This window comes from Mustela erminea, chromosome X (genome assembly GCF_009829155.1).
Source record: "Mustela erminea isolate mMusErm1 chromosome X, mMusErm1.Pri, whole genome shotgun sequence".
Classification (NCBI taxonomy): domain Eukaryota; kingdom Metazoa; phylum Chordata; class Mammalia; order Carnivora; family Mustelidae; genus Mustela; species Mustela erminea.
The window spans coordinates 128,241,560-128,268,267 of record NC_045635.1 but is presented as its reverse complement, the minus strand read 5'-3'; the positions used below and the strand labels follow the sequence as shown (position 1 = coordinate 128,268,267).

At 60.8% G+C, this 26,708-nt stretch overlaps 1 protein-coding gene and 1 long non-coding RNA gene across 6 annotated transcripts in view; one reads left to right on the top strand and one right to left on the bottom strand.

The window, feature by feature from the left end:
• ATP2B3 (ATPase plasma membrane Ca2+ transporting 3) overlaps positions 1 to 26,708 on the bottom strand; it is a 66,379-nt gene that overhangs the window by 23,293 nt on the left and 16,378 nt on the right. For 4 of the 5 annotated variants that reach the window (XM_032329473.1, XM_032329470.1, XM_032329471.1 and 1 more), the window contains exons 1-11: positions 16,251 to 16,492; positions 11,605 to 11,802; positions 11,239 to 11,496; positions 10,822 to 10,947; positions 10,024 to 10,149; positions 7,342 to 7,383; positions 5,893 to 6,057; positions 5,350 to 5,564; positions 4,470 to 4,712; positions 3,819 to 4,060; positions 1,562 to 1,796 (exon numbers count right to left, since the gene is read on the bottom strand). In XM_032329473.1, coding sequence (XP_032185364.1) covers positions 1,562 to 1,796; positions 3,819 to 4,060; positions 4,470 to 4,712; positions 5,350 to 5,564; positions 5,893 to 6,057; positions 7,342 to 7,383; positions 10,024 to 10,149; positions 10,822 to 10,947; positions 11,239 to 11,496; positions 11,605 to 11,802; positions 16,251 to 16,458 — 2,058 coding nt within the window. In that variant the 5' untranslated portion in view covers positions 16,459 to 16,492. Of the gene's footprint in view, positions 1 to 1,561; positions 1,797 to 3,818; positions 4,061 to 4,469; positions 4,713 to 5,349; positions 5,565 to 5,892; positions 6,058 to 7,341; positions 7,384 to 10,023; positions 10,150 to 10,821; positions 10,948 to 11,238; positions 11,497 to 11,604; positions 11,803 to 16,250; positions 16,493 to 26,708 lie in introns of those variants that run through there. The other variant, XM_032329469.1, reaches the window with a different exon arrangement.
• Positions 16,398 to 26,708, top strand: part of LOC116582111 — a 26,670-nt gene continuing 16,359 nt past the window's right edge. The window contains exon 1 of the long non-coding RNA XR_004282383.1: positions 16,398 to 16,495. This is a non-coding gene — a long non-coding RNA (uncharacterized LOC116582111). The remainder of the gene's footprint in view (positions 16,496 to 26,708) is intronic.

The window sequence follows — 26,708 nt, the reverse complement described above, 5'->3', positions numbered from 1 at the left end:
GCTCGTGGCCACGCTCCGGGCCCCTCTCACTTGTCCCCCTTTCCATCCTGCTCCTTCACCCAATACAAACCCTGAGACGTTTAGAGCCACAGGTCTTACGGGATAAGGTACTGTCCCTACTCGTTAGTGGACACGGAGCAAGAGGAGGGGGGCCGGCTGGGGGTGTCGAAACAGCGGCGGTCAGGGTCCTGGGAGTAGGGGAACACTGGCCTCTGGGGTCTGTGGCACATTCTGACACCCAGCCCCCTAGGAGCAGCACCGAACACCAGCCAGGGGCCTGCAGCCATGCACGGGTGTGTGTGGGGGGTGGTGGCGAGCAGCTCTTTTTGGAAGGGAAAGGCCGCCAGGTCTGCGAAGGGCAGACACACACACAGCTTCACTGTGCGGACACAGGCCTCCTCCTCTGTGCCTCAGTTTCTTCCTGTCCCCGTGCTCTCCTAAGCTGCTCGCCACACTGTCCCCCTTAGCTAGACCTGTCCCTCTGGGTGCTGCTTCCTCCCAGGCAGGCTTCCAGTCTCCTCGGAGCACAGGGGTGCACCATCACCAACGGCCCGCGGCCACCGTCCGGATGTAGCAAGCACTGACTTTTGAATCGACGGTCTTTGGTACCTGAGCCAGTGTGTGAATGCAGACTGTCTCCTGAAGGAGGGCCCAGAAGCTTCTCCTTGCTGGTGTCAGCAGCCCTAAGGGTGGCTCATGCACGTTCATGTTTCCAGGCTAATCAGTGGGATCAGGGTGGCCCCTCCCTGCCTCACCCTCTTCCTGTGGGAAGATCCACTCCGGGGATCTCCCGTCTTTATGGAGCAACAGGCCTCCCCACTGTTCCTTTGCTCTACGGCCTGCTCAGCTGCTGCCCGGTTTCTCCATTCCCTCTGTAGAAGAGCTCTTGGTAAAGACATCTACACGGGTCAGCTTCCGGCCTAGACCCTTCCTCCATGTCCCTTTGAAGGCTCCTGCCCCCATCTGCCCTAGCTGTGCCCTCACATAAGGATGCTTCTGGAATCTCTCTCCTGCCAGGACCTTCCTTCTGCTTTGAGCACTCCACTCCCACTTGACGTCTCCATGGGGAAGTCCTGAGCCTCACTCGGCCCCAACCAAGTCCTTGACCGAGGACTGCCCCTGCCCCTCAAACCTGTGTCCCCTCGGACTCCCAGCCCAGTGATGGCTCGGCCACCCACCTGCGTCTCCGAACCAGAGCCCTGGGAGTGGTGCCTGACCCTTCCCTCTCCCTCGCCACTCCCTCCAGCCCATCAGTCCTGCGGGGGTCACAGCCGTCAAGGTTCTACTGGCGCTTTCTCTCACCTGGTGGAGGCAGAGCACGAGCCAGGCCTGGAGGCCCCAGACGGTGAGGGAGATCGCGTGTGCTGGGGACGTCTGATCTGGAGGACCCCGAGGCCCTGCCCTGGCCCACCTTTCCTGACCTTTCTGGACTCCAACAGGAAGTAGTGTGTAGCAGGGAAGGCAGGAGAATGAGGCCGTGCTGGGGAGGCCCGACGGGAAACAGGGCTGCCCCTCCACCCGTCCAACAACCTAGGCTGCTCGCGAACGAGTGGGTGGCTACCTCGGGCCGCACAGGGTCCTCGATGCCCACGACGGCTATGCAGGTAAGGTCGCCCACGACCTCGTTTTCATTGTCCCAGTCGGGCTCCTGAGCGGCAGAAAAGTCCCGGTAGGCAATACATATGGTGCGGAGGCCATCGCAAGCCATGGGCTCGATGATCTTCTTCACCATGTCGTCCCGGTCCCGAGGGCGAAAGCTGCGCAACTCACCGCTGCTGTTTAAGATGTTGGTGCACCTGGGGCGGGGACACAGCAATGCGAGTTGGTGCGAGTGAGGCGCGGGGAGCTGGAGTCTGAGTCCTCCATCCTGCGTGGCAGGGAGGCTACTCCGGGAGGGAGGCATCCCGCTTCTGCGGGGCCCAGTGTCCACCATCCCCCCCAGTTCCAGCCGTTTCACGTTCTTCCCAGAACCTCAGAATGGGACTTGATTTGGGAATACGGTTGTTGCAGAGTTTGGATGAGGTCATACTGGTTTATACTGGGCCCTTAAACCCATGACTGGTGTCCTTATAAAAAGAGAAGAGGACACATCGAGACATAGACACGCAGGAGGACAAGGCAACGCTAAGACGCGGGCAGAGATGGGGGTGACAAAGCTATAGGCCGAAGGACTCCCTGACTGCTGGCCATTGCCAGAAGCTGCAAGAGACAAGGAAGGACCCTCCCTTGGCTTCTGGAGCCCAGAACTGTGAGAAAACGGGTTTCTCGGGAGCCTGGGTGGCTCAGTTGTTAAGCGTCTGCCTTTGGGTCCTGGGATCCAGCCCTGCATCGGGCTCCCTGCTCAGTGGGAAGCCTGCTTCTCCCTCTCCCACTCCTCTTGCTTGTGTTCCCTCTCTCACTGTGTCTTTCTCTGTCAAATAAATAAATAAAATCTTAAAAAAAAAAAAAAGAAAGAAAACAGGTTTCTCTGTTTTTAAGCCGTCAGGTTTGTGGTTCTTGGTCCCGGCAGTCCCAGGAACCAGAAACTCATAGATTTGGGTAGGCGAGGACTTCACTCAGGGAAGTCTCACAGCATTCCCAGGAGAGAGGGAAGTATTCGTGTCGTCTCCGTGTAGGAGGGAACGGAGGCTCCGGCAGGGGAGTGACTTGACGTTCACATGCCAGCAAAGAGCAGAGCCAGGGCCCAACTACAGAAACCAGGCTTTTAGCCCGAGAAGAAGGGAAACACGGAAAGAAGGTTGAGGCCTCCTGATCCAGCTGGGATGCGGACAGATGGCTTCAGGGAGGAGGTGGCCTTTGCCCCTGGGGAGTCTGTGCCTGGGCAGACTTTTGAGGGAGAACATTTGAGTCTTAGCACGTGACTCGACAAGAAAGGTGGACTTTGGGGGTTGGGGTACTTGGAGGCTTTATTGGGATATAAGTCACAGAGCTGTGCCACCGTCACCACAGCCAATTTTAGAACATTTTCATTACCTCTAACAGAAACCCTATGCAAGCGACACAAGAAATAAAGAGATAAACTGAACTTCATCGCTGGAAGATACTGGTGAATTCGGGGATGAATCAAGAGGGTAAAAAGAAAAAAAAATCCAGTTGGCAGAGTGAACGGACAGCCTCGGGGGTGAGAGTGGATATTTACAAACCAGGCGTCTTACGGACCGAGTGTCCGGCATAATCGAGAGCTCTTACAGCTCAACATAAAAAAACCCATAAACAATGAAACAACAAAGATGCTCTGCTCAAAGATGAGCAGAGGAATAGCTTTTTCTCCAAACGGCCAGTGAGGGCATGGAAAGGTGCCAGCATCACCGGTTGTCAGGGAAGTGCAGACACAAGCACAGGCTTGTGTCCACTGGGATGGCTGTAATAACGGTAACAGTGATCATAATTATGAACAGAGAATAACACATGTTGGTGGCTCCTGAGAAGGTAAAACACTGTTCCCACAGGACCCAACGCTTCCAGTCCTGGGAATAGGCCCTGAAAACACATATTCACCCCAAAACGTGTCCACCCCTGTTCATGGTAGTGAGTGTCCACGACAGGCATATCCACGGAGAAAGGGGCTGGGGAGGGGAGGTGGGAGTGGCTGTTTGAGGGGGACAGGGTTTCCTTTGGGGGGTGATGGGAACGTCCCGCAAGCGCCACGACAGCGCACGACTCTGGGAATATACTCTGTATTTGGGAAAGCGATTAAAGCGGCCAATCTGACGTTCTGTCTACTTTACCGTGATAGCGACCCCGGCAGCCCGCATCGTGGGGCTGGCCGCCAGCCCGTGGGGTGCCCGGCCCTAGGTTGGCCCTCGGTGCCCGCTCACTTTTTCAGCAGGATCTCCGAGGCACCCTTGCTGAAGAGGCGGAAGCCGCCATCGGGCATGCGGATGACCGTGCTCATGGACTTGCGCACAGAGTTGAAGGTGTAGACTTTGTAAAGCTTATCTTCCGGAATCTGCTCCCGTACAGGCTGGAAGTCCCGCTTCAGGTCCAGGACAAAGCCCAGCAGAGCACACTCCGTCTTGTTGCCCACTTGGCGTGGGAGGGCGCCTTCTTTCTCTGGAGGCTACGAGGCAAGGAGGAGATGCATGGCGCAAGGGGGCCCGAGTCTACCTTCCCCGCCACCCCTAGGGAGCCCCCCCACCTGGCTGAGGCCGCCTTGTTGTCTCTAGGGACACCTTGTCTGGCAGGGAGCTGAGGATGGCTTCCACGGGGACTAGATGGGCAGGCTTCCCACCAGGCACTGGGCTTGGAAGGGGTTTCTAGATGCTGCATGTTTTGCCCAGCAGCCAGAATAGGAGTCCAGAAATGAGGTGGAGGCCAAGCAACATCCCAGAGACCACTGTAGCTCTGCCGCAGGTTCTCAGGAGAGCCGAGGGAGGCTCTGGGGACAGCTCTTGCTGCAATTTCGGGCCTGGCTCCCTTCCTCCATCCCACCCCAGCTTGGCCCAGCCGGCTGCTCGCTCTCTGCTCACTAGTATTTTGGTGGTGTAGGCACTGTTGATGGAGATGGCGTGGACCAGCAGGTCGAGGATCTTGGGGGTCAGGGTACTGGGGGCTGGAACTTCTTTGTAGTGGGTGTCCCCAAGGTAGGACTGGACCACGGTCATACGGTTGGTGGTGAGTGTGCCCGTCTTGTCTGAGCAGATGGCAGTGGCATTGCCCATGGTCTCACAGGCATCCAGGTGGCGGACCAGGTTGTTGTCCCTCATCATTTTCTGTGAAGGGCACAGACAGGGGCTTGGGTAGCCTGCTGGCCTCGGAAACATTGGCCCATGGGGTACGGGAGCAAGAGGTTGTCAGCATGTCATGTGTGACTCTGTTCTGCCCTACTGGCTTTCCGTGTGGCACTGACAGCCCGGGGCGGGGGGCTCAGTCAGCTGCTACATGTCCTTGCTGCTGGGCTGGTGGGCTGACGGCAGTGCCCAAAGACAGAGCTTGGAGTGGTTGCAGGCTGGGAGGACGCTCATCAGATAGGCCAAGCCGTCAACCCTGGGAAGCCGCTCTCCCCAGAGCACAAGTGGGGCCTCCCTGCTGCCCAGGACAAACCCTAACCCTAACCCTCTCAGATCACCCCCAGTCTGTGCCATCTTCCACCCACTGTCTCCCAGTGTCCTCAGCCCTCTTCCTTCGCAAGTGACACCGGCACCCTCAAGTTCCTGCCCTCATCCCACTGATGTCAGGTCCATCCCACTGCCTGCCCACTTTCCAGCACCTCCCTTTCCCCTGACTGATCCCAAACTTTCTCCAGCCCATGTCACACCAAGCTGCTGAATGGCTTCCAAGTCCACTTTCTGGGTCTGTATCCGGGCATCAAGGGGTTCTCATTGCAATTGCGCTTATTATTATTATTACCTTGACGGAGTAAGCTAAGGAGATGGTGACAGCCAGAGGCAGGCCCTCCGGGACGGCCACGACCAGCACCGTGACACCAATAATGAAAAACTTCACGAAGTACTGCACGTAGACGGGCGTGCACTCGGCCAGCCACGCCCGGCCGTCCACGACGAACGTCTCAATCACGAAGTAGAGGACCAGGATGATGACAGTGATGGCGGACATCACCAGTCCTGCGGGGGCGGGGGCGCAGGGGCCACAGGGGCCACAGGGGCCACAGGAGGTGGGGTCGGGATGGGGAGTGAGCGGGGTGAGGGAGGGAGAGAGCGACGGAGGCGTAAGGGAGACCGTCAGCTCCGGCTGATGCACCCCTCCTGGGGCCCGGCCGTGTGGAGGTCTGGAACCCACACTCTCTGACTGGGGGCTGCTACAGACCCTGATGGCCACGGCTGGCCCTGGCAGGTCCCCCGACGGCCTGGCCCACAGGACCCCTCACAGCCCTTTCCCGCTCCCGCTTGCTCTCTGCGGCCCCGCCTCGCTCGCACCCCGCGGCGGCCGCACCTGCTTTCCCGATCTGCACGGCCAGCTTGGTGAGCTTGCCCTGCAGGACCGACTTCTCCTTCTTGGGCGCGCTGGCTTTCTTCTTCTCCCGTTCCTCCGTCTCCCCGCCCTCTGCGCTCTTCAGGGGCTGCATTTCCATGGCAACCGCCCCATCCTGCTTCTTAGCTGCACACGGAGGAAGCCCACAGCCGAAGTTAGGGTTGGGGGGTGGGCAGCTATAAAGGAAAGCGCGCTCCCCGAGAGGACACAGGGCTGGGGGGGTTCTCTGTTTTCTGAGTGTGACATAGCCCAGGGGCTCTCTCCTCTCCCTCCTGTCCCCAGCAGCCCAGGCCCTCCTGACCGGGGTGGGAGGCTCCGGCGCTGTCGTTGCCGGGGCAGACGCGGTTCTCCGGGGTCCTCCCAGGGGAAAGAAGACAGACACAAGCACGAGGAACTTGGGCACACGGACATGGTGGCCAGTCCCATAAGACCCCAAATCTTGATACCTGACAGCAAAGGCCTGGGGCCCAGGGAGCGTTCCAGAACCTTGAGGTGACCCACTAGCCCACTGGTGTCTGTTCTGCCAGCAGCCTCTTGAGTGGGCGCCTTGACCTCCGTCAGGACCCCCGCTCACCACGCACGGCCGCTGTCCTCTCCTCCCGGAGCCTCTCCTCTAGCTGCCTCTCCACTTTCGGTCTGGAGCAGGTGGCCTGTCCATGTCCCACCTCGAGGGGGCACCCAACCCCACTACTCATCCTTCCCTGTCACTACCCCTGTCCCCACACAACGGAGCTCTCGGTGCTCCTGACGCCACCTCCATGTCACGCATCACCCGCCGTGTCACGCCGCCAGCCGCTCCGTAATGCTTCCGGTCTTCCCACCGTGCCTTCTCCCCGTGGCTGCCTGAGACCCCTCACCACTGACTGCTTTCCCCAGAGGCCTCAAGCCAGAGCCCACGGCCTCACTGATCCTCAGTCCCCGGCCAGCAACGGCCCCTCTCCACCCCGGCCTGGGACCGTGGCCGTCAGGCTGCCCCCAACCCCGACCCAACCTTAGCTCTCCTCTGAACTCCGGGTTCCTTGTCGGACCCTGTCTTGGTCTCTGGGTCCCCGGGTCCCACAAGGCACCGGAGTCTTGCCCCTGGGTCTGTGTCTCTGAACTGTGATCTTGCTTCGGCCACCTTGGCTTCCCCAGTACCTGCGCCTGACCGTGGACAACCCCCGTCCCATCGCGGAGTCTCAGCGCCTACCAGGCTGAGGAGAAAGTGGGCATCGGATGGCCACCCATCACCCTGCCTCAAAGGTCCGGCTGAAATGGGACACCCATAGGCCTAAGCCTCAGTCGCCTGGCCAGGAAGCCAGCTCGCACGTGATTCCCGTGGGCTTCTGGCCTCACTCAACTGCTCTGCGGGTGCTGCTCCCGGAACTGAAGCGGGCAGCCCCCCCACCCTGTGCGCAGGGCACGCGTTACCTTTGGTCTGGCTACTCTCCATTGCCCCGTCCTGCTGCTTGCCTACAACAGAAGAGGAACGACAGACACGAAGCCTTGAGAACATCCATGTGGTCCTAGCACATGCGCATGGGACGACGGGGCACAGGGACACAGACAGTGAGGCCAGAGAGCACGGTGGAAGGCGGGGAGAGAGTGCGGAAGGCTCCGGGCCCCTATTATCCTCTGATGCCCCATTACCACCTCTCGGGGCAAATGGGCGCCACACTCTGGGCTTCCTGACTGAGGCCCCAGCCCTCCAGTGAACGCACCCATCCCCCTGTGCCAGCCCCAGACAAACTGTGGGCCATGTGTGACCCGGCAATGGGAGGCTTCTAGAAAGCCTACCAGCATGTGGAGCTGGAGCTGCCAGCTGTCTCGTCCCAGCTCTGTCAGCTTGAGCAGGGCCCCCAGGCTTCGATGTGCACTTGCCCCAAGAAGCAGCTCGAACGCTTTACCTCGGGGTCCCAGCGGCTAGCTCTATGAGTGCTTTGGAGGGACAAAGCAGCGAGACTCTAGAAACCTGCCAGCTTCAGGTGCCCGCCTGGCACCAGGGTGCTGGGCACCTAGCCCTGGAGGAAGCGACACGGTGTGGGACGCACTGGGTCCCAGGTGGACCTGCGGGAGGTGGCCGTCCATGAACCTGCGGGGTGGCCGCCGCAAAGCCCGCAGCTGGGTGCTTGGGACTGGGGCAGTGAGTGGCTTCCAAGGCCAGGATGGAGAATGCTGGTGGGGAGTTTGCCCGCACCCAGCTGGGCTGCGGCCTTGTAGGTTGGGCCCTCTGTGAGGGTGGGGAGGTTCCGAAGGGAAGATTTCTGGGGGCGGAGGAGATGCCTGTAGACACACGGTGACCATACAGCGTAGTGAGGAGTCGTTGTTGAAAACTCTGGGGCCGTGAGAGCCCACAGAAAGGTCAGAGGCTGCAGACAGGACCCAGGGAGGCCTCTAGAGGAGGGAGGGGGTGTGGGATGAGCACTACAGGAAGAGGAAGACAGAAGCCAAGGGAGGGGAGGAGGGGCAGGAGGACATCCCAAGCAGAAGGGTGACTAGGAGTCAAGGCCGAAAGGCAAGAAGCTGGTCGGAGGGAAGCAGGTGGGTCCGGAGCACTGGGCTGATAGACACAGTCGAGAGGCAGCGAGGGTCAGGGCACGGGAAACCCAGGGAAACGCACTGGGAGTAGCCGCTGGAGTGGCTGAGCCTTGGGCTGAGACCTTGATGGGGGATTGTGGGTGCTGCTGCCCCTCCCCAGACCCTGGCTAGCTCTGCTCCCCTCCTGGGCCCCCCTCGGGGTTCCCCTCCTCCAGGAAGCATGCTGGTGAAGGTGCTTGGCCTAGGGGAGCTGACGGAGAGGGGGCAGAGGAACCAGAGCCAGGGCGGGAGCTGGGGGTCCCTAGGGTCCCTGGGGCCCCTAGGGGGGTTTAGTCAAGGTTGGTGAGGAGGGGCCCAGAACTCAGTCCTGAAGACCACCAGCATTTGATGGACAGAGCTGGCGGGGGGAGCCCGTGAAGGACGGAGAAGGAGCCACCATGGTGTCAATGGAGGGACCCCAGGCAGTGAGCTCGGCTTCCCGGGAGGCAGGGTGGGGACTCCAGCCCAGCCCCAGCGGAGGCCCAGGGCTGATTGCCCTACCCGCCTGCCTGCCGAGGGACCCTAGTGAGCTCACCGCGGGCGGCAACTAGGCTGAGCCCTGCAGGGAGAAGAGGCTTGGTGTGGCAAAGGTGGGCAGGGCCCATGGAAGCTTCTAGGCAATGGCTGGTCATCTGTGTCCTCTCTCACTGCCTCCAGGAGCAGGGCAGGCTAGGGCTGGGGACACCAGCACATCCTTCCTTGCTGACTTGCCCCTTTGTTGCCTGTTTTCTGGCTCTGGGGGCCCTGACTGACTGAGCGGGCCTGGTGGCCGCAGGCTTCCAGACGTGCTCTCCCCACACATGTGCGGGTTCTTCGTACTTCTTGTGGGCCCGAGTGAATTCTCTCCGAGGCACACATCTAGAAAATTCCGCTCCCCACCTGGTTTGACTGCAGGAGCAGCCTGAGGGGAGACCCAGGTTAGAGCAAGGTGAATTGTGAGCTGGTTCCGGTCCTAATCAAAGAAGATGGTGGGGTCCCGACTCTGCGGCTGGGACTCTGGCGTGGTGGTGGCACTGAGGACAGCCATGCCTGGGGCACATAGCAGTGGCAAGAGGAGGCAGCAGGATGGCCATGTGCTTCTGGGGAGTCCAGTCCATTCTGCTTGGGAAACTTCTACCTCTGGCCGTATGACCCCCTTTTCCCTGGCTGCCATGTTGGTGGGGTCCCTTAGCACCTTACTGGTGGCGCCCTCCCAAGCCGAGGTGGCTAGCCCCTGTCCCTCCAACCCCATTCCCACCCAGCCAGGGCACTTCCCCCACCCTGGCAACACACTTCCCAAAGCCTTCGGGGAATAGCTGCCCTTACACAGAACTGGGGGGCCCGCCAACCTGCTGGCTCTGGGGCAATGACCCCAGGAGAGGGGTCCCCAAAAGGAATCAGAAGAGCGGGTATTACCTCCCACCCCTGAGGGCTGGCTCTCCGTGGAGCTGGAGTAGGGGATTAGGCCAGCAAGATATAAAGGAAGAAAGAGCAGGCTGCAGAAACAGAGGGCCAGCCCCTGCCGGCACTGGGAACGGGAGGTCACCGCTTCCTTACCTTTCTTATCCTTCTTCTCCTCTTCCTCTCCACCAGCTCCAAGCAAGGTAAAGATGATGCCTGTCTGGGAGTTCACACCAACAGCAGTCACCACCATTCTTCCAGAACCTTCCATGACATGAGTACCTGGCAACACAGGGGAACCAGGACAGAGATTTACTCTGCTGGTAGGAGGCATGCTGAACACCTACAGGTTCTCTTGCAGGAATCCCAGAAGCAGGGACTCAGTGTTTGGAGGCCCCTGGGGGCTATGTTGACCCTAAGACTAGGCTGAAGCCTCATTCCTGGCTCGGAGGGGACCTGGAGGCCCCAAAGGAGCAGCTGCTTTGCCCAGAGGCCCAAGATGAGGTCCTCTTAGGGCCCACCTAGGGCCTCCAGCTTCTCGGTGCTGCTTCACACTGCATTTGCCACTGGGATAAACCCTGGGCTAAGCCCAAACCTTCTGGAAAGGGAACACTACCCCCACTGGCTCTTCTTGAGTGTTTGGGCTGGGGAGGACCACAGCACTGTGCTGACCCAGAGCCAGGCCTCGCCTCTGGGGGCTGTGGTCAGGAGATCAGGGGCTCTTCAGGGTTGGGAGCACTCCCTTCCTGTCCCAGTGGCTGGAGCTGTCCCCATCATGCCTCCCACAGTCTGCTCTGGCCCCTTTTGGAGACAGGGCAAAATCTTCAGACTCTTCGACCAGGAGGGCTACTTAGGAGGCCCCGGTTGAGGGGGCGGCCGGCGCAGGTGGCCTCCAAGGCCGTGCAGCACTGAGCTGGTCCAGGAGGTGGCCTGGCCAGTGCCCGGAGGCCTCACCTGAGAGCAGCATAGGGTCTTTGTCCGCTGATTTGCGCACGTGATCCGACTCGCCGGTCAGGGAGCTCTCGTCGATCTTGAGGTCGTTGCCTTGGATGAGCACGCCGTCGGCAGGCAGCAGGTCTCCTAGGGCCAGCCGGGCAGCCGGAACCACAGGCTGGGTGTGGATCCAGGAGGCCCCTCCCTGCTGCCTCCCCCCTGCCTCGGGGGGGTTGGGGGCGGTCTCGAACCCAGTGTGCGGGGCCCGCTTCTCTCAGTCTCCTCCTTTCTGGGGAAGACTCACCCTACCCAGCCCCGTCGTCCTGCCCTTCTGGGGCTCTGTCTCCGGCTCGAACTCCCACCTTCAGCCCCTGTGCCCCCACAGGTGAAGGCCCACGTGCTCCTGGGCGGGGGAAGGCCCGCCGTGGAGGCGCTCACCGTACTTGACCTGTGCGATGTCCCCCACCACCAGGGCAGCCACAGGGACCTGCAGCAGCTGGCCGTCGCGGATGACGGAGAAGCGCTGCTCCTGCTCGATGCGGCTCTGCAGGCCCCGGAACTGCCTGTCCTTGCTCCAGTCGTTGAAGGCCGTGACCAGCACCACGCAGCTGACCGACAGCAGGATGGCGGCTCCCTCGATCCAGCCGGCCTCAGCCTCCCCTTCGTCCTCCGCCCCGGCTGACACGTTCCCGCATGCTGTGCCCGAGGACGGCAGCGAAGGATGGCGGGCCGGGACGGTCATGCTCCGGTGCCTCGGCCCAAGTCCCAGCCCTGCCCTCCCGCCGGGCCCCTCTCCCCGCTCACCTTCGCTCTCCTCTCCTGGTGGTGCGTAGAAGGAAAGGCCCAAGGAGACGACGGCGGCCACTTCCAGGATGATCAGGGTCACGTCCTGCAGGGCCTCCCACACCAGCTGCAGGAAGGTCTTGGGTTGCTTTGGGGGGATGAAGTTCTGCCCGTAGATCTGCCTGCGCTTCTCCAAGTCGCTGGCGTTGTTGGCCAGGCCTGGGGGGTGCAGGAATGGAGACTCGGAAGAAGGATGGCTGAGACCAGCGGCACGAGGCCCTGCCCATTCCTGCCCCGCTTGCCCACAGCGCCCAGCCCTGGCTCCCGCCCGAGAGCTCCAGGAAGGCGGACCGGCCCTGGCCTGGTGCCGCAGGCCTTTCCACAAACTCCGAGGGCACGTATGTCCAGCGGCCCGGACACAACACACAATGGTGTGGGGCCCCTGGTGGGCCCGAGGGCAAGATCCTCCCCCCATAGGCCCAGGGATGTGGATGGGGTACGTTGGGTCCCTTCAGAAGGGACAATGACAGCCGACATGGGGACATGGGGACAGCGGGGACCCAGCCGGGCCTGGGATGAGAACAGCCAAGGCTTTCCAAGGGGTGCGGGGCTTCGTAAGGGACTGGGCCAGAGGGGCCGGGGGTGCTGTGGGCGGGCCGACATACTCATACCAACCCTCCAGGGTTCAGAGGAGGAAAGGGCCTCGTACCCACGAGTCGGAGCTCTTATTGGCAACCCAGGAGTCCTGTGCTGTCCTGGGCACTCAACCCCAGGCCAGGATGGCAGGAGCCTCACAGAGGCTAAGCCACCCAGAGTGGGGCACAGCCAAACCACGTGTGCTGGACACAGAGCGTTTATCGTCTGACCCGATCTGGGGGAGGGCGGGCTCCAGCCGCCCAAAGACCTTGTCTGTTTCTGTTCCTGGCACCCACGGCACATCCCTGCCCTTCCCCGTGTCCCGCAACTCAGAGCACCTACTGCCTCCTATGGGACTGCACATGTGGCAGGTGGGAACATCTATAAGGCTAATGGGACTGTCAGTGATTCGTGCTGATGCCACGGTTTCCCCTGGCCACCAGGCTGAGGACGGAGGACAAGGAGGGTCAAGGATGACAAAGCCAGCCCCAGTGGGGACCCCTTGTGGCCGGAGCAGATAATGCATGGTGGAGGAGGGCTTGAGGGCCTGAGAGGGGCCTGATCTAGACTGATCTAGACTTTCAGAGCGCTGGGAGGGCCCTCCACATCCCAGACAAGCTACTGTGTTGGGGCTGGGATGGAGGACTCAGAATCAACACCCGCAAAGGGGTGAACTCTGGCATCTGGAAGCTGGGCCCTTACCTTACTTTTCATTCTTGGGACACTCCACTTTCTACCCACGCCTGCACTGAGTCTTCTGGGCCTCTCTGCCTCTAGAGCTACCAGAAACTTCCATGTGGGACTGACATCCAGGTTACCTCCTCCCAAGGCCAGATACCCACTAGGCCACCTTGCCCTGAGGTAAGCAGATGGGATCCAGTGCCCTGGGCCTGCCCCCCAAGTGTCCAGCCCCACACTGACACCTAGTGGACAGATGGTTGCTTACAGTTCCCAGTTCTGAGGAGTTGTGACTCCTTTGGCCTCCTGAGAGGGCAGGGAGCCGCCGGCAGGGCAGATGGGGCTGGGGGTGCCACCCTACGAGGTGCTCCCAGCTGGCTTGGGAAAGCACACAGGACCTGGCCCCCAGGTGACTTGAGAGCAAGGAAGTGCTAAGTGGAAGGACGGTGGGTGTCCACTGGGCGGGGACATAGGGCTTTGGGGGAGGGACAGGGTGGGACCCCCCTGAGGCGCAAGGCCTGACAAGAGCCTGGCATCTCCCCAGCTGGCGACGATCACACGCTGTGCCCCTCACCTAGCAGAGCCGCAGCTGTCCCTGCCCTTCTCCCCGGGGCCTCATTGTGCCTGGGTCCTGCCGGGGCTCAAGTTTCTGCAACTTTCCAGCAGGGTGTCTGGAGGAAGCTCAGGACCTTGGCTCCTAGGGGCTGGGGTCCTAGCTGAGGGCCTGGGCCCCACTCCTGACTAAGGCCTGCGTCTACAAGACATATGACACGTAGGGTAAGTACTAGGGAGGCACTATGAACCCTGGCTCTCCTAGGCCCCTAGGATATCCACGATCCCAGCCTAAAAAAGGGCACGGGTCCCCATGGCCCTGTAAGTCTGCATCCTGCCTACCTTGCCCGGCATGGCTTGTCCCGTACAGAAGCCAGGACCTTGGGGCGCCTTCCCCCAGAGCAAGCTTGCTCCAGTGCTTCCTCCCTCCCCCTCCTCCTTCTCTCCCTCCCACCGTCAGCCTGTTCCTTGGCCTTGAGCTGCCCTTGATGCTCTACCAATGCTTCTCTCTCCCTTGCTCTACACCAGCCCAAGGCTGTGGTCTTCCTGCCGGGCTCAGGGGTCCCGGCAGCTGCTCAGGTGCTCACGTGAGCACCAGAAGGCAGGCGCAGCCCCTCTCATTCTAAGCATGTGCCTGACCAGCAGGCCCCCAACGGTGGCCCAGGGCCAGAGCACTGGGGCGGGGGCTGGCTGGTTGGCACGGACACAGATGAGCGCCCTACCCAGAGCTGAGGCCAGATGCCATCGGAATTGGATTAGGCCCACATTGTGTGGTTCCTGCATAATCTGCCCTCTCCTTTCCATGACTGCTGGTAAAGTCCAAACAGGGGAAGGGTTGGGACCTGGGCCCCTCCAGGGGGCTTACCACTGAACTTGGCCCAAGACCCAGGTTCCCTGGCTTCTGGAATCCTCTTGGATAGTAACAAAGGCTGAGTCCATTGATGTGCTTATGGCCAGGAACAGCCAGAATCTCCTCCCCCAGTACACCACGCACCTCCCTAGACTCACTGCCTTCCCCAAAGCACCAATCTGCCAGCACACCTTGACAGGGGATTGATGTGGGGGCCTGGGGATGTAGTTTTGGGAGGGGCCCAAAGCCGAGGCCACTGTGTCTGGGCAGGAGTAGGGACATCTGGAGGAGCATTCCGGGCCAAGGCAGCAGGTGCGGTGGGGGCTGGGGCTCCCGGGCTTGGGGATGGGAGGGGTAGTCATCACAGTGACCATGCTTCATGGTGGAGATCAGGCCTGGCTGGATCCCTCTGCTGCGGCCAGGCCGCCCACCTGGGCGCTTGCCCTTCTCCATGCCTGCCCCTCCACAGGCACCGGGCAAGCTCCGGAGAGCGCTGTGGCAGAATCAGGCAGGTTCCCAGGGGCCTTGACATTTTAAATATTTAACAAGGCCTGACAGGCAGAGGAAAGAGCTGCCAGCTGAAGCCCATCTGCTTCCTTTTATCTGGGAGAGGCCATAGCCCTTGTGGCTAAATGGCCCTCCACCCCAGCCTCCCCCCTAGCCCCAAATCCCGGTTGGGAGGGGTAAGGAGGAGGGAAGGAGAGAGATCCCTTTGGCCCTGAGCCAAGCCATCTGCCCCGGTAACACAACACACCAGGCTGGGTCCTTTTAGAGCACAAGCAAGAGAGATCCAGGCGGCCCTGGGAAGGCCAGAGGCTGGGAGTTCCTGGCCTGGCTGGGAGGGAACCCTGTCGCCTGGACCTTGGGCCCACCATGTCCTGGGTGGGCCATCTCTGCCCCCTGCTCCAGCCCATGTGGCCCCACAGATGGATAGGGCCAGGGGGCGGGGGACGAGGATGATGACCAGGGCCTGGGGTAGACAAAGGTATGACAGCCGCGATCGATCAGGGTCGGCGAGCAGGCCTGGCACTGGGCTGGGAGTGCCCTAGCAGTCCTGCCAGGGAGGAGCCAGCCAGGGCAGAAAAACACTGGAACTGCTGGAGTCTGGGGCCAAACCTGGCTCCTGGGGGTCCCAGCCTCCCGGCAGACGCAGGAGGCAGGGCTGGGAAAGGCTGTTGCGGGGCAGGCCAGAGCTTGGCCTCCAGAGCAGGGGGCAAAGGGCTCCAGGGCAGTGGCAGGGACCCAAGATGGCCACTGGGCCTCTGCCTCTGGAACCTTCTAGAGGAGGTTCCTCAGCCTCCTTAAACTCCCTGCAGGAGCTCCCCTCATATCCATACTGCCCCAGGCTTGCTTTTCTGTGGCCACTGTGCTCAGCACTCTGCTTCGCTCGCTTTCCAGAGAGATCCCCTACACCCCTGCCTCTTCCTGGGCCACTTAACTGGACATAGGGCTGAGCACACAGGGCACCTGGGACATACAGACGGGGCCCTGTCTTCCTCCTCCTCTGCGCTGGGAGGCTGTCCCACCCCATTTCAGAAGAGCTTCTGGGGTTCCGGCTGGGGCCCAGCCCGCATGCGCACGCCGACACCGTGCTGTCTCTTCCCTCCCCTTCTCTGCTGCTTGAGGCTGTTTAAGCCAAAGAGGCGAGAGCAAGGAGCTGCTGATTGCGGAGGGGCTCAGGCCACAGCTCCTCGAGGGCCCCCGGCGCGCAGAGGATGAGCTCCTCACCCCACACAGAGCATCTCTTGCTGGGGGTGGGGTGGGGCACGGTTGCTACGGGAGGGCACAGTCAGGGTCAGGAGCGCCACCTTGGCCAGGCCTGCCCTGGGGAGGGGGTATGGAACATCTTCAGGATGCCCCTTGAAGACAGGGGCGGGGGTGTCAGATGGCCCATGGCCCTATGTCCCTGGCACACACGCGGCCTGCGCTGGGGCTCTGCTGGCAGTCTTACCCTCTGTGGGCGAGGTCTTCAGCCTCCTGCAAAGCCCACTGACATCCCCGTAGGCTTCTTGGACCTTCTGCAGCGCCTCAGCCCCTCGGAGCTCCATGAGGGAACGCAGCTCAGCCAGGGTACACCCAAAGCCACCTGCTTGGGGGGCCTCCCGCTGTTGCTGGGGCTTGGGGTGGAACTCGATGGAACTGTTGGCCAGGTCGCCCATCCTGCCTGTTGTGTCCGACCTCTTCACAGCTGCAGGCGTCCTAAGGTCTGGGTGAAGTGTTGTGGAGGGAGCTGTGGTGGGGACGTGGCTGAACACAGACACCTGGAGAGAGGTGAGAAGCCAGGCGTGAAGTTGAGACAAAACTGAGGTCCACTCTTCCAGAATTCTCTGCAGATCTGCACTCAGCCTGAGCCATGAGTTGCTGATTGCAAAATTCACCTCCGAGGCTGGGCTGGTGGCCCTCATGCCCTGCCAGGCCCACCTGGCAGGCCAACCCCTAGTCCTTCCCGGCATGAGCACCCAAGGCAGGAGGACTTGCCTAGGTGGGGCAGGAGGAAGCCTTAGTGTCTCCCAGAAGCGGTCTGCAGCCACCTCTGAATCCCTCTAGGAATCCCCACTGAAGCAGAAGTGATGTGTTGGGGTTGAACGGTGGCACAGGTGGGGGGGCTGTTATCCGTGCCACAATTCTCCCCATGTCTCTGCCCCATCCTGAGTGATGGTGGCAGCGGTCTTCTGGCTCAGCCTCTGTGGCTCACGGTTTCAGGCTCGGGGCTGCGTAGGGTCTGGGAAGCAGGCCAAGCCGCCATGGACAGGGCCAGCTGGGAGCCAGGTCAAGGCTTAGTGTGCAGGGGGTCTCTGCTGCCCTGAGGGTGCCTGGGGGGCTGGGGTAAGAAAGGTGGGGTGGCCTGGAGGGGGGGAGGAAGGAGGGAGAAGGAGGGCAGGAGTGGGAAGGGAGGGGGGAATAGGGGGGAGTAGAAAGGCAGAGGTGGTGGAGAAAGCGGGAAGCAGCCACGGGTCACCGGTGACTCCCCATCACCCTGTGCCACAGCACGCAGCCATCTGCTCCCCTCCATGGCCTTCTGCCCCCCGCAATGACGGATTCATAGGACCATTTCCATATGCCTATAGCCCCGAGGAGCCTCGGGACACATGGGGGCCTCAGTTCCTTTCGACACTGGCTCTGTGTTGTCAAGAAATAGCACCTACCTGTGAGGTCTGGGACGCAGAGAGGCAGCCCAGAAAATGACCACCCACAGTGGTCAACATTCTTTAAGTTTGGGCACCTAAGTGTTAATCCTCCAGACTCTCCCCATGGAGCAGCCTTCATGGCCGGAAGATGTGGGAACAAAATGGCAGACAAGAGAACACGCCGTCCTCTCCAGTCCCGCGCATCTTCCCACAGCCCGTCCTTCCGGTTTGCCATCTGACAAATCCTTACTGAGCATCTACTATGCGCCTGCACTGGCCGTCTGTCCTGGGGACAGAGAGGTGACAGGACTGAATGGATTCTTGTGCTCTCTGCCTGGGACACGGGTCCCCAGCAGAGGAAGGAGCTGACAAAGAAAATGGTTTCACTGCAGGAGAGGCGGTGGCCAGGGAAGGCCTCTTGGAAGGCGCACATTGAGAGAAGAGAGCCTGATGCTAGCGAGAAGGCAGGTAAAGGGACAGGTCGGAGGGAGCCAGGGGTTGCAGATCCCGTGGGGCCACCAGTGACATGGGCATCACGGAGCACAGGGCTGCCAGGTAGGGACAGACTGGAGGGGCAGAAGCCGGGACAGTGCTCCTGCTGGGCACACCTTTCTCATGACCGCTGTCATGTCTCTCCCTTCCCAACTCGACGACCTGGGGGAACTAGCCGTGCTGGGTCCGCATCCCCAGCGGAGGGGACAGGGTCTGGTTCATTTGTGCAGGCACTGGTTTCAGCCCACCAAGAGGCACAGGTCGCTCTGGAAGAAGGCCCCAGGCCAACAGGGCCGCTGAGAGAAGACCAACCAATGGACTGTGTGAGGTGTGAGTCCTGGCAGGGCTGGGGGTAGGGGGGCATTTAGCAAGAATGTGCGGCAATTGTTCCTGAGCCGAGTCCAAATGCCGTCAGTCCAGGAGGTGGGCGCCCCCTCCCAGGCTGAGGCAATGGCCACGCTCACCCCAGGCTCCGATGCATCTGACAGGGAGGCCACTGGCCTACATTCCACACCTTCCACTCAGGCCCCAAGGCCCCAGGGGCCAGCTAGGTGCCTGCGTGGCCCCACAGAGCTGCCTAGGGACTCCCTGGAGTTCTTTGGAGAAGCGAAGCCAGATGAATGATTTTGTTCCTTTTTGGAACCCTTTTAGCTTTCTGACCTCTATACCCACTTGGAGAAGACTCGGTTGGAAGGTGCCCAGCCCCACCCGGATGGCATTCGAGGGCTCCGGGTGGTGACAGAGGAAAAGATCCGGAGGTGGGTGGGCTCAGGGGCAGATGCTGGTGGAGCTCACACCATCATCACCTGCTCATGCCCGAGGTACAGCCCTCTCCTCCCCGACCTCCCCTCCCACAAACAGGGCTCCCCGAAGGTGGGTTCTGTCCTCCCCTCCTGGGCCCTACTGTGGTCCCAGCGTGGCCCTGCCCTCGATTAAGCAACAGCAGTGGCCCAGACAGTCCCGCAGGGTCCTTGAACTGCTCCGAATTGCTGTGCTGTCATCACTGGGCTTACGGGGCCTGTGGTGACTCATGGTAAGGGAACCAGGCAGGGAGGCAAACCTGACCTTCTGTGGGACGCAGGGCGCTCCTGCCCTTACCACTTCCTCTCAGCTGGCGCTGCTGCCCCTCTGAGTTTCGGTATCCCCTGGCGCCCCACCCGCCGCCGGGCGCACCCCCTCGCCCCCAGCCCCCACCTCATCGGTTTCCCTCCTGTCGGACAGCTTGTCACCACCCTGCTCTGAGTCACTGCTTCTCCCGCACTGCCACTCTTGCTGCCTCCCAGCTGCACTGGCTTCTGGAAAGCCCCACACCCTGTTTCCGTCGGGACCTCACACTGGCATACCCGTGGCACCACCCACCCTGCCCCAGTGCACGGCCCGGCCAGCCCCCTGCGCTCCGGATGCACCCTGCCCTGCATGGCCTTCTGTCCCCGCTCTAACTGACGACCTCTGACAGACAAATCTGAGTGGCAGTTCAAGCAGAACATTCTCCACAGAGCCTCTGCCGAAATTGATCGCTGATGAGTCTGTAATCCAGCCCTGACCCTATCCCACTCTGCTCAGCATCGCAGTAACCTGTGAGCGTGTCTTCCCTGCTCCTGGGGTCGCAAACTTTTTGAGACAGGTGGTTATTGAACTGGCAGGAAGTCTATTACACGGTCAGCCCTGGGCAGGGACGGGCCCTGGAGGAGTCAGTGAACAGGGGCCTTTTATGGGGGATCGCCATCCTGAAGAGCACGAGAGAGGGCAAGGGGACGAGGCGCAGGAATGCCTTGGCCCCCAGCGGGTCACTCTCAGTGTGCCCAGGGGCTCCACCCAGGTCTGGGCGTGGGGGTCCCCTCTTGGGGAACACCGTGCTTATGCTAATATTCCTCGTCTTCGTTCACTCTATAGGCAACAGGGCAGACAGGAGCCATCAGTTAAATCAAAGTCTGTCTTGCGGGACTGTTGGCTGGTGTAGAGATCAAATGGCATATACTATTCTGGGTTCTCTTTAAGCCTGGGCAATTGCCTCCCTCGTTCTGAATAAGGACAGTAGCCATCACTGGAATGGCCGAGAACAGAAGTGACTGGTCCTATCAGTTCTGCAGGCCTGACAGAGACTTTCTGGCCTGGGCTGGCTGCCTAGAACGGTTTGTAGGCACTAAAAGCGAAGGGAACGTACCATTTTGGTACTCTTTCATCTTTCAGACCTTAATTGGCTTAATTGAATTGCAAACCTCCACAGAGACGGCCTCGTGCCTCCTGATATTTGCTCTCTCCTGGCACAAGGCTAGTGTACGGATCTGTGGCAGGTTCCCTGGCCTGCCTTCCCCCCCCCTGCCCTGTGACTTTCAGGCTTGTCACACAACTGCCACCCTGATGCCTCCTGTCCCCAGACCCCAAGACTCTCATGGATCTGATGGGAAACCCAGGAGTCTTTATCCCTCACTGCAACTCATAAGCAAGGGGGCAAGAACACAGCTTTCCATTTCACAGATGTGGATACTGAGGCTCAGGGAGGCTCAATGATCCCAGACCTGCTGGCCCTTCCTCGCCGTGTTCCTGAGGAGAGTCACGTCACTGGTAGCAACTAAGCCCCTTGGCTGCCAGGAGAGAGAAGACTTGTGTTCCCCCAGGGAGCCTGGTCCCATGTTCTACCCAGCCGCCTCCTCCATGTGGGCAGCCCACCCTCACCTTTATGGAAGGGACAAGGAATGGGGAATGAAATCCCATGAGTCACAGGGGGCAACGCGATAGAATTCAGCCTGTTGCCAAAGGTGGCAGCCCGGTCCCCTTGTAGCCAGTGCTCACTGCCACCAGTGTGCAGTCACTGGGGTCCGAGTGGGCATGTGTCCCCAGGATGGGCGCAGCATGGCTGGCAGCAACGACTAGAAGCCAGGAAGTCCCAGCATCTGTGTCACTCCCAAGTCACAGTGCCCTCAGCCCTGGGGTCAGCAAACTGGTGACAAGAACATTCTCCTTGTGCTTGCCCAACGCAAGCCAGCAGAGCCAAGTCACATCTGAGGTGGGGTCAGAGGGTGAGAGATGTGGGCCTGAGGGCCCACGTGGCCACGTGCCCTCCACCCTGGTCCTCCTTGAGGCACACTGCCCGTTGCTAGCTCCTGACAGATCCACCCCGAGAAGGGATGCCTTCCAGAAGGATCCATGGCTCAGCATCGTGACTTGCTGTGGGGATTTCTTGAAAAAAAGAACAAAAGATCCCCCCCCAACCAACCGGAGGCTGGCCCAGATGTGGGCTGCGGGCCCCCGGTGGGGAGGTGGGAAGTGGGTGCAGGGGCCCCCTGGAAATGCCAGTGGCAGAGCCCTGCCCTCTCCTGGGCCTGGTTTTAATCTCAGGCAGGTGAAGATGCGGCTGGGCACCCCTTCTCACGCCGCCCCCCTCCATGGCCAGGCCCCCTCCCTACTGCCTGGCTCCGCCCCTTCCCTGTGCATGACACACCTTGGCTGGGCACCTGGTAGGGGAGAGGAGGGCTCCCAGGATGAGGCCTGCACTCAGCAGAGCAGTGAGGGAGCCCGCGCGGGGCGGGGGGAGCTGAGGCAGAGAACAGCCTCATTAATATTTCAGAGGCACCATCACTGCAGCTCCTGAGCCCTCACAGCCCAGGGAGGAGGATGGGTAGAAAGAAGGAAATAAAACAGAGAAAACAGATTTAAAGGGACAGTCCCCCCCCTCCCCGTTCCTTCCTCCCCCTTGTTCCTGGTACAATCTGTACGCACGCCAAGGAGCTCTCACGGGGAACAGCTTTGGGAAAAAACAGTAAGAGCAGAAAAGGGCCAGCCCCCCTCCCCCACTCCCCGCCAGCCCCGGGGCACCCTCTCCCCGAACTCCTGAACTCATGAACTCACGCACGCACGCCCGCCCATACGCAGTTCACTGCCGCTCCACCTCCATGGACCCTGCCCTTGCAGGGCTGCCCCTAGGGAAGGGCTGTCAGGCCATAGCCAGGCCAGAGGGCCACCTCGGGGACTCCCTGGGGGCTGCCAGCAAGGGCAAAGGATGTTTCCCATCCAGTGCCTACTCCAGGCTCAAAGGACCGTCTGAGGCCAGGAGAAAGACAGATGTACAGATTACAGCCATTGGAAGTCCTTGTTAATTCGGGCTGAGCCAAAGAGGATTCTGGAAGCCAGAGAAACCTCCATTCACCTGATTTAGCCCCTGCCTACAGGTGGGCGAACTTCTACAGTACCCTGGCTAGCTCATGGCCCAGGACTTGAATCTACAGCAGTGGGTGCCAGATGTGGAGGGGCCCCCTTTGCACCAGGGGACTTTAAAAAACGCTCAGTCCCAGTCGGAGCATCATAGTCAGGAGCGGGTGGCACTGGGAGTCTGCAAAGCCCTCAGCCTGGGGATCCCAGGGCCCAGCCGGCTTTGATGCCACACATCTGCCTGCCTTCAGCGGCTCCCGGGGGTTCGCAATTCCTCAAAGAACGAGACTCTTGGCATCGGAGCCAGCAATTCCATGTCCGGGTCTGTACCTAAAAGAAGTGAAAGCAGGGGGCTGGGGAGAGATGCGCACCCACGTTCGTAGCAGCATGAGTCCCAGTAGCAGCCCCAAGGGCCCGAGGGCTCATCGAGGGATGAGCGGAGAAGCCACACGGGGTCTCTCCACGCAGCGGGACATTCTTCCGTCTTCAGAAGGCAGGAGCTCGGACACCGGCCGTGACCGGGGTGAGCCCGGGAGCTATTCCTCGGAGCGAGGGACGCCGGACGCAAAAGGGCAGGTGCCGCGGGAGTCCCATCCGACCCGGCGCCCGGAGCAGTCGGGCGCAGAGAGACGGGGCGCGGGATGGCAGGCGCCGGGGGGCTGGGGGACACCGAGGGGGCGCCAGTGTCCAGCGGGGGCCGAGCGTCAGTCCGGGAAGGTGGGAAGGTTCTGGGGAAGGATGGTGGGGACGACCGCACCGCACAACGTAGGGATGCGCTTCGGGCCGCGGACCTGTGTGCTTGCGCATGGCTAAGGTGGCACATTGGCTGGGCTCTGTATTTAACCACAATCAAGAAACTGAGCGGGTCTCACGGCCTTCTTGCTCTGGGTCCGGTGATGGCAGGCATCCCACTCTCTGAAATGGCAACCCTAGCGGACCCTTCCACACTTGCCCTACTCCTCCCTTTGCGCTCGGTGACCTCTGACACCATCCACATCCTGCCGCAGCTCCGTGGTCTTCCCATTAGGTGGCAGAGACGCAGAGAAGCTGCGCAGCTGGGCTCACTGGTGGCCACCGCCATCGACTCTTCTACCCAGAAGAAGTGCAGCCCCACTCTCCACGCAAATTTTCTAGAGGTACTGAGCCCACCCTGTCCTCAGGAGAGACCAGAAGAGAGCCAGAACACCTGGGGAAGGCCTGGCCTCCACGTCTGCGTTCTGTCTGTGCGAGATGGCTTTAGGAAGCGCCAACGAACCCCCAGGACCTTGTGGCAGAGACTTGCTAGACATTCCCCGATTTCTGCACCTCTTTGCCAACGTTGTATTTTAATTTTTAATCAGGCATCTTGTCATCCAGCAAAATGACTACATTCTCCCAACTCGGGTGCTACTACATGTGACACTAGGTCCTGGCCGATGGGATTCAAGCAAAGGGACAGGGACGCAGCTTCCTTTTGGACTACACTTGGGACCACACATGGGACAGAAGGGCGATAGGGCCAATGGCAGTGTTGTGTCCTTAAAGGGAAGGAATGTCACCAGCGCTTGCCTCACCCCCCCATGCCTCCCTGAAGTCTCCACGACCTAACAAAGGCCCACACTTCTGTGGGCTCCCTGGGACCCAGAGCGGGGCTCCCTCTCACCTGTGTATTGGACACTGTCCTGGAAGTTCTAGCCAAGGCAGCAAACAGAACCGTGAGAGGATTGAAACAGTCTGGTCACAGGCAATGCCAAGCACCTGGGCGGCACGAAACCTTGTTCTCCATGCTGGACGGAGTTATGCTATAACCAATTTGTTCAGTGCTACTGGCCCCGCTTTAGGGGTGAGGCTGCTGAGGCACAGAGAGGTTGAGCTCACTCAAGGTCACACAGCCAGCAAGGAGCAGAAGCCAACATGAACTCAAGTGGTCTGGCTCCAGAGAATTCTACACTGCTCCTCTGCCAAGTGACTGCCCAGGAAACCCCAGAAAAGCAATGAACACATGATTAGAACCAATTAAAAGAGTTCAACAAAGTGGCTAGACAGGAAATCTGTCCCCATAAACCTCAGGGCTCGGGAGTGAGGCCACCGGAGTCAGGGCTGGCTGTCCCTGCCGGCTCAAGGCACGCAGCCTCCCTGGGTCTCCACTCTCGCATCTGGATTCTTCTTCCTGCTGGCTGGGTTGCTGTGAGCTCTGGGGACAGGGTGCCACCACACCCGCACACCCGGCAAGGTCCCCTGGGTGCCTGCTTCCCCAGAAAGAAGATGAGATAGGGGATGCCTCTTATCTAGTCCTCCCTCTGCCACGCCCCCCTGCCCTCCACCTGCCCAAAGCCCTGAGCTCTCTCTGAGCCCACCCAGATCCCAGAATTCATAGGTCCAAACCGGACTCCACTAGCCAGGCCAGAACATTCTGCTTGGTCAGGGGCTGGCACTGGGAGATGCTTGGAGGCTTCCCCATTTCTGGGGTCAACTTCAAGCTGGCCAGGGCCATGAATCCTTCCTGGAGAGTGCTGGACGCCGTGGGGACCACCAGCTCCCCAGGCTGCTTCTCAAGGGAAGTCTACACTCCGCCACGGGTGGCTCTCAGAGGGCCCTTTCCAGCTGGGGCCCTGAAGAGTCATTACAGGGGTCGCAACTCTGCCTGGGGAAGGCAGTCATTTGTTTCCTGCCAGAGAAGGCGAGTGCGAGAGAGCAGGAGACGAGCCGACGGGCAGGAAGCATAATGACACTAATTATCCAATTACAGCCGCTCAGGAGGGGACTGCATTGCAGCAGGGAGCCTGAGCCGGCACCCCTTCCCCCCATACCCGTGGTCTGGCTCATGGTGGCCTACACCCCTCCGGCTCTATCCCGTGAGTAGCTGATGGGTCCCGGGCCTGCCCCGCAGAGCACAGAGCACAGAGGGGGGGCCTGGCCTGTGGCCTCAGGAGGGGCAGGTGGGCGGAGACCCAGGAACACTGTGGCTGGCCTCTGGGGCATGCCTCCAACTCCTAGTGGAGTCTCGGAGGTAGCAGAGCCCTGTCCTCCTGGCTTTTGTAGAGGACACAGGGATAGAATGGGGTTATCCTCCCCCAAGTCTCCCCAACTCCATCTGTGCTACCACATTGTTTGCCCCCCACCAGCTTCCAATCCCCTAAGCCAGCTGCAAACCACTGGAATTACGGGCAGCTGACAGCCATGGGTCACTGCAGGCCCAGGGGTGACTAAACAAGGAGACGACCGGGAAACACACACATCCCTCCTGGGGAGAGGCTCCACAGGGGCCCCACTGTGGGTCCTGGCAGGGAGAGGATCTGGTTTCTGGAAATAGGCTGAAGCCCTTGGGAAGACAGTCTTGGGGAGACTCATTGGGTCAAGGTCAGAGGACCGTCAGGGAAGGAGACCCACTTCCCTGTGGCCAGCGAGAGTCTGGAAGACCAGGCGCCAGTGGGGGATGGGGGATGTGGGGGGCAAACTTGGGCTCCACCCTTGTAGTACTGACTGGGCTAGAGGCTCCAGTCAGGTCCATAGAGCCAACAGGACATGCAGGAAGGGCTGGCCAGGACTGTCACCATATGGGGAGCTTAGGTGCAGGTCACTCCAAGCACTTAGGAAAGACTTTGGCCTTGGCCATTCCTTCGGGAGGGGAGTGGCAAGGGTGCTGGGTGAAGCAGAGAAGCCGTGTTCAGACTAAAGATGAGAGCTGAGTCGAGCTGGCCGTCTACAACCCGGACACCAATACACTCGCACCACCTTTCCAGGCTAACTTTGGAGGAGCACCTGCGGCCAAAGGCGCTGGTAGAGGAGAGTGACGGACAGGGAGGGCTATGTGCAAGGCCACCTTACCAGCCCTGACCGGCGACTCTGGCAGGACCTGAAGGTCACCAAGGGCCTGGCTGTCATCTCCCGAAAGATCAAGCCCGGCCAGAGACTGAAAGCCTGTTTCTGGAGGAGGACCCCAGCACACAAAGCCAGAAGGCATTTCCTGCAAAGGCCTGCGAGGACTCCACGAAGATCCTGCAGGGCCCCTGTCATGCTGGGACACCTCTACTGTGACAAGAACGTGGTGGGGCCTGACTTTCCCCCCAGCATACGCCACACCCCCACCCATTGGCAAAAACCCGGGGGTCACGGGAAGGAGGAATCAGGTGGGGTGGGGGGCACGCTGCCCTGGCTTGTGCCTGTGCCTGTGCCCTATGCTCCTGTCCCACTGCAGGTGTTGGGCTAATCAGGTACGAGCCTTCCTCTGACTGCGAAGGTGACCCCACTCACGGGGCAGGGCTCAGGGACCCCAACAGCCCGAGGAGCCCAGACTGCCTGTGTCTAGACTGAGAGCCTCCCTCCTAGGCCTGTGGCTCCAAACCAAGATGGGAAATTTGGCCCCTGAGTTCTCCCAGGAGGACCAGACCTGAAGCCCGTTAAGGGGAGGGTGTCAGGGAAGGTCCCCTGGACCTGGCGTGGCAGGTGGAGGCTTGAACGTGGCCCGGAACTCACTCGCCCCAACACTTCCCCACGCTGCGCACCCAGGGCACTGAGCGCTTTCTGCCGGGCTGGTTGACTATGGAGAAGGGTCCTCTGTGTCCGGTCACAACCCACGCCACCATCAGGCCCGTGTCAGCGACCGATCGTGCAGACGGTGGGTCGGCAGAGAGCCGACGCTCCACGCGTCTCGACCCCGG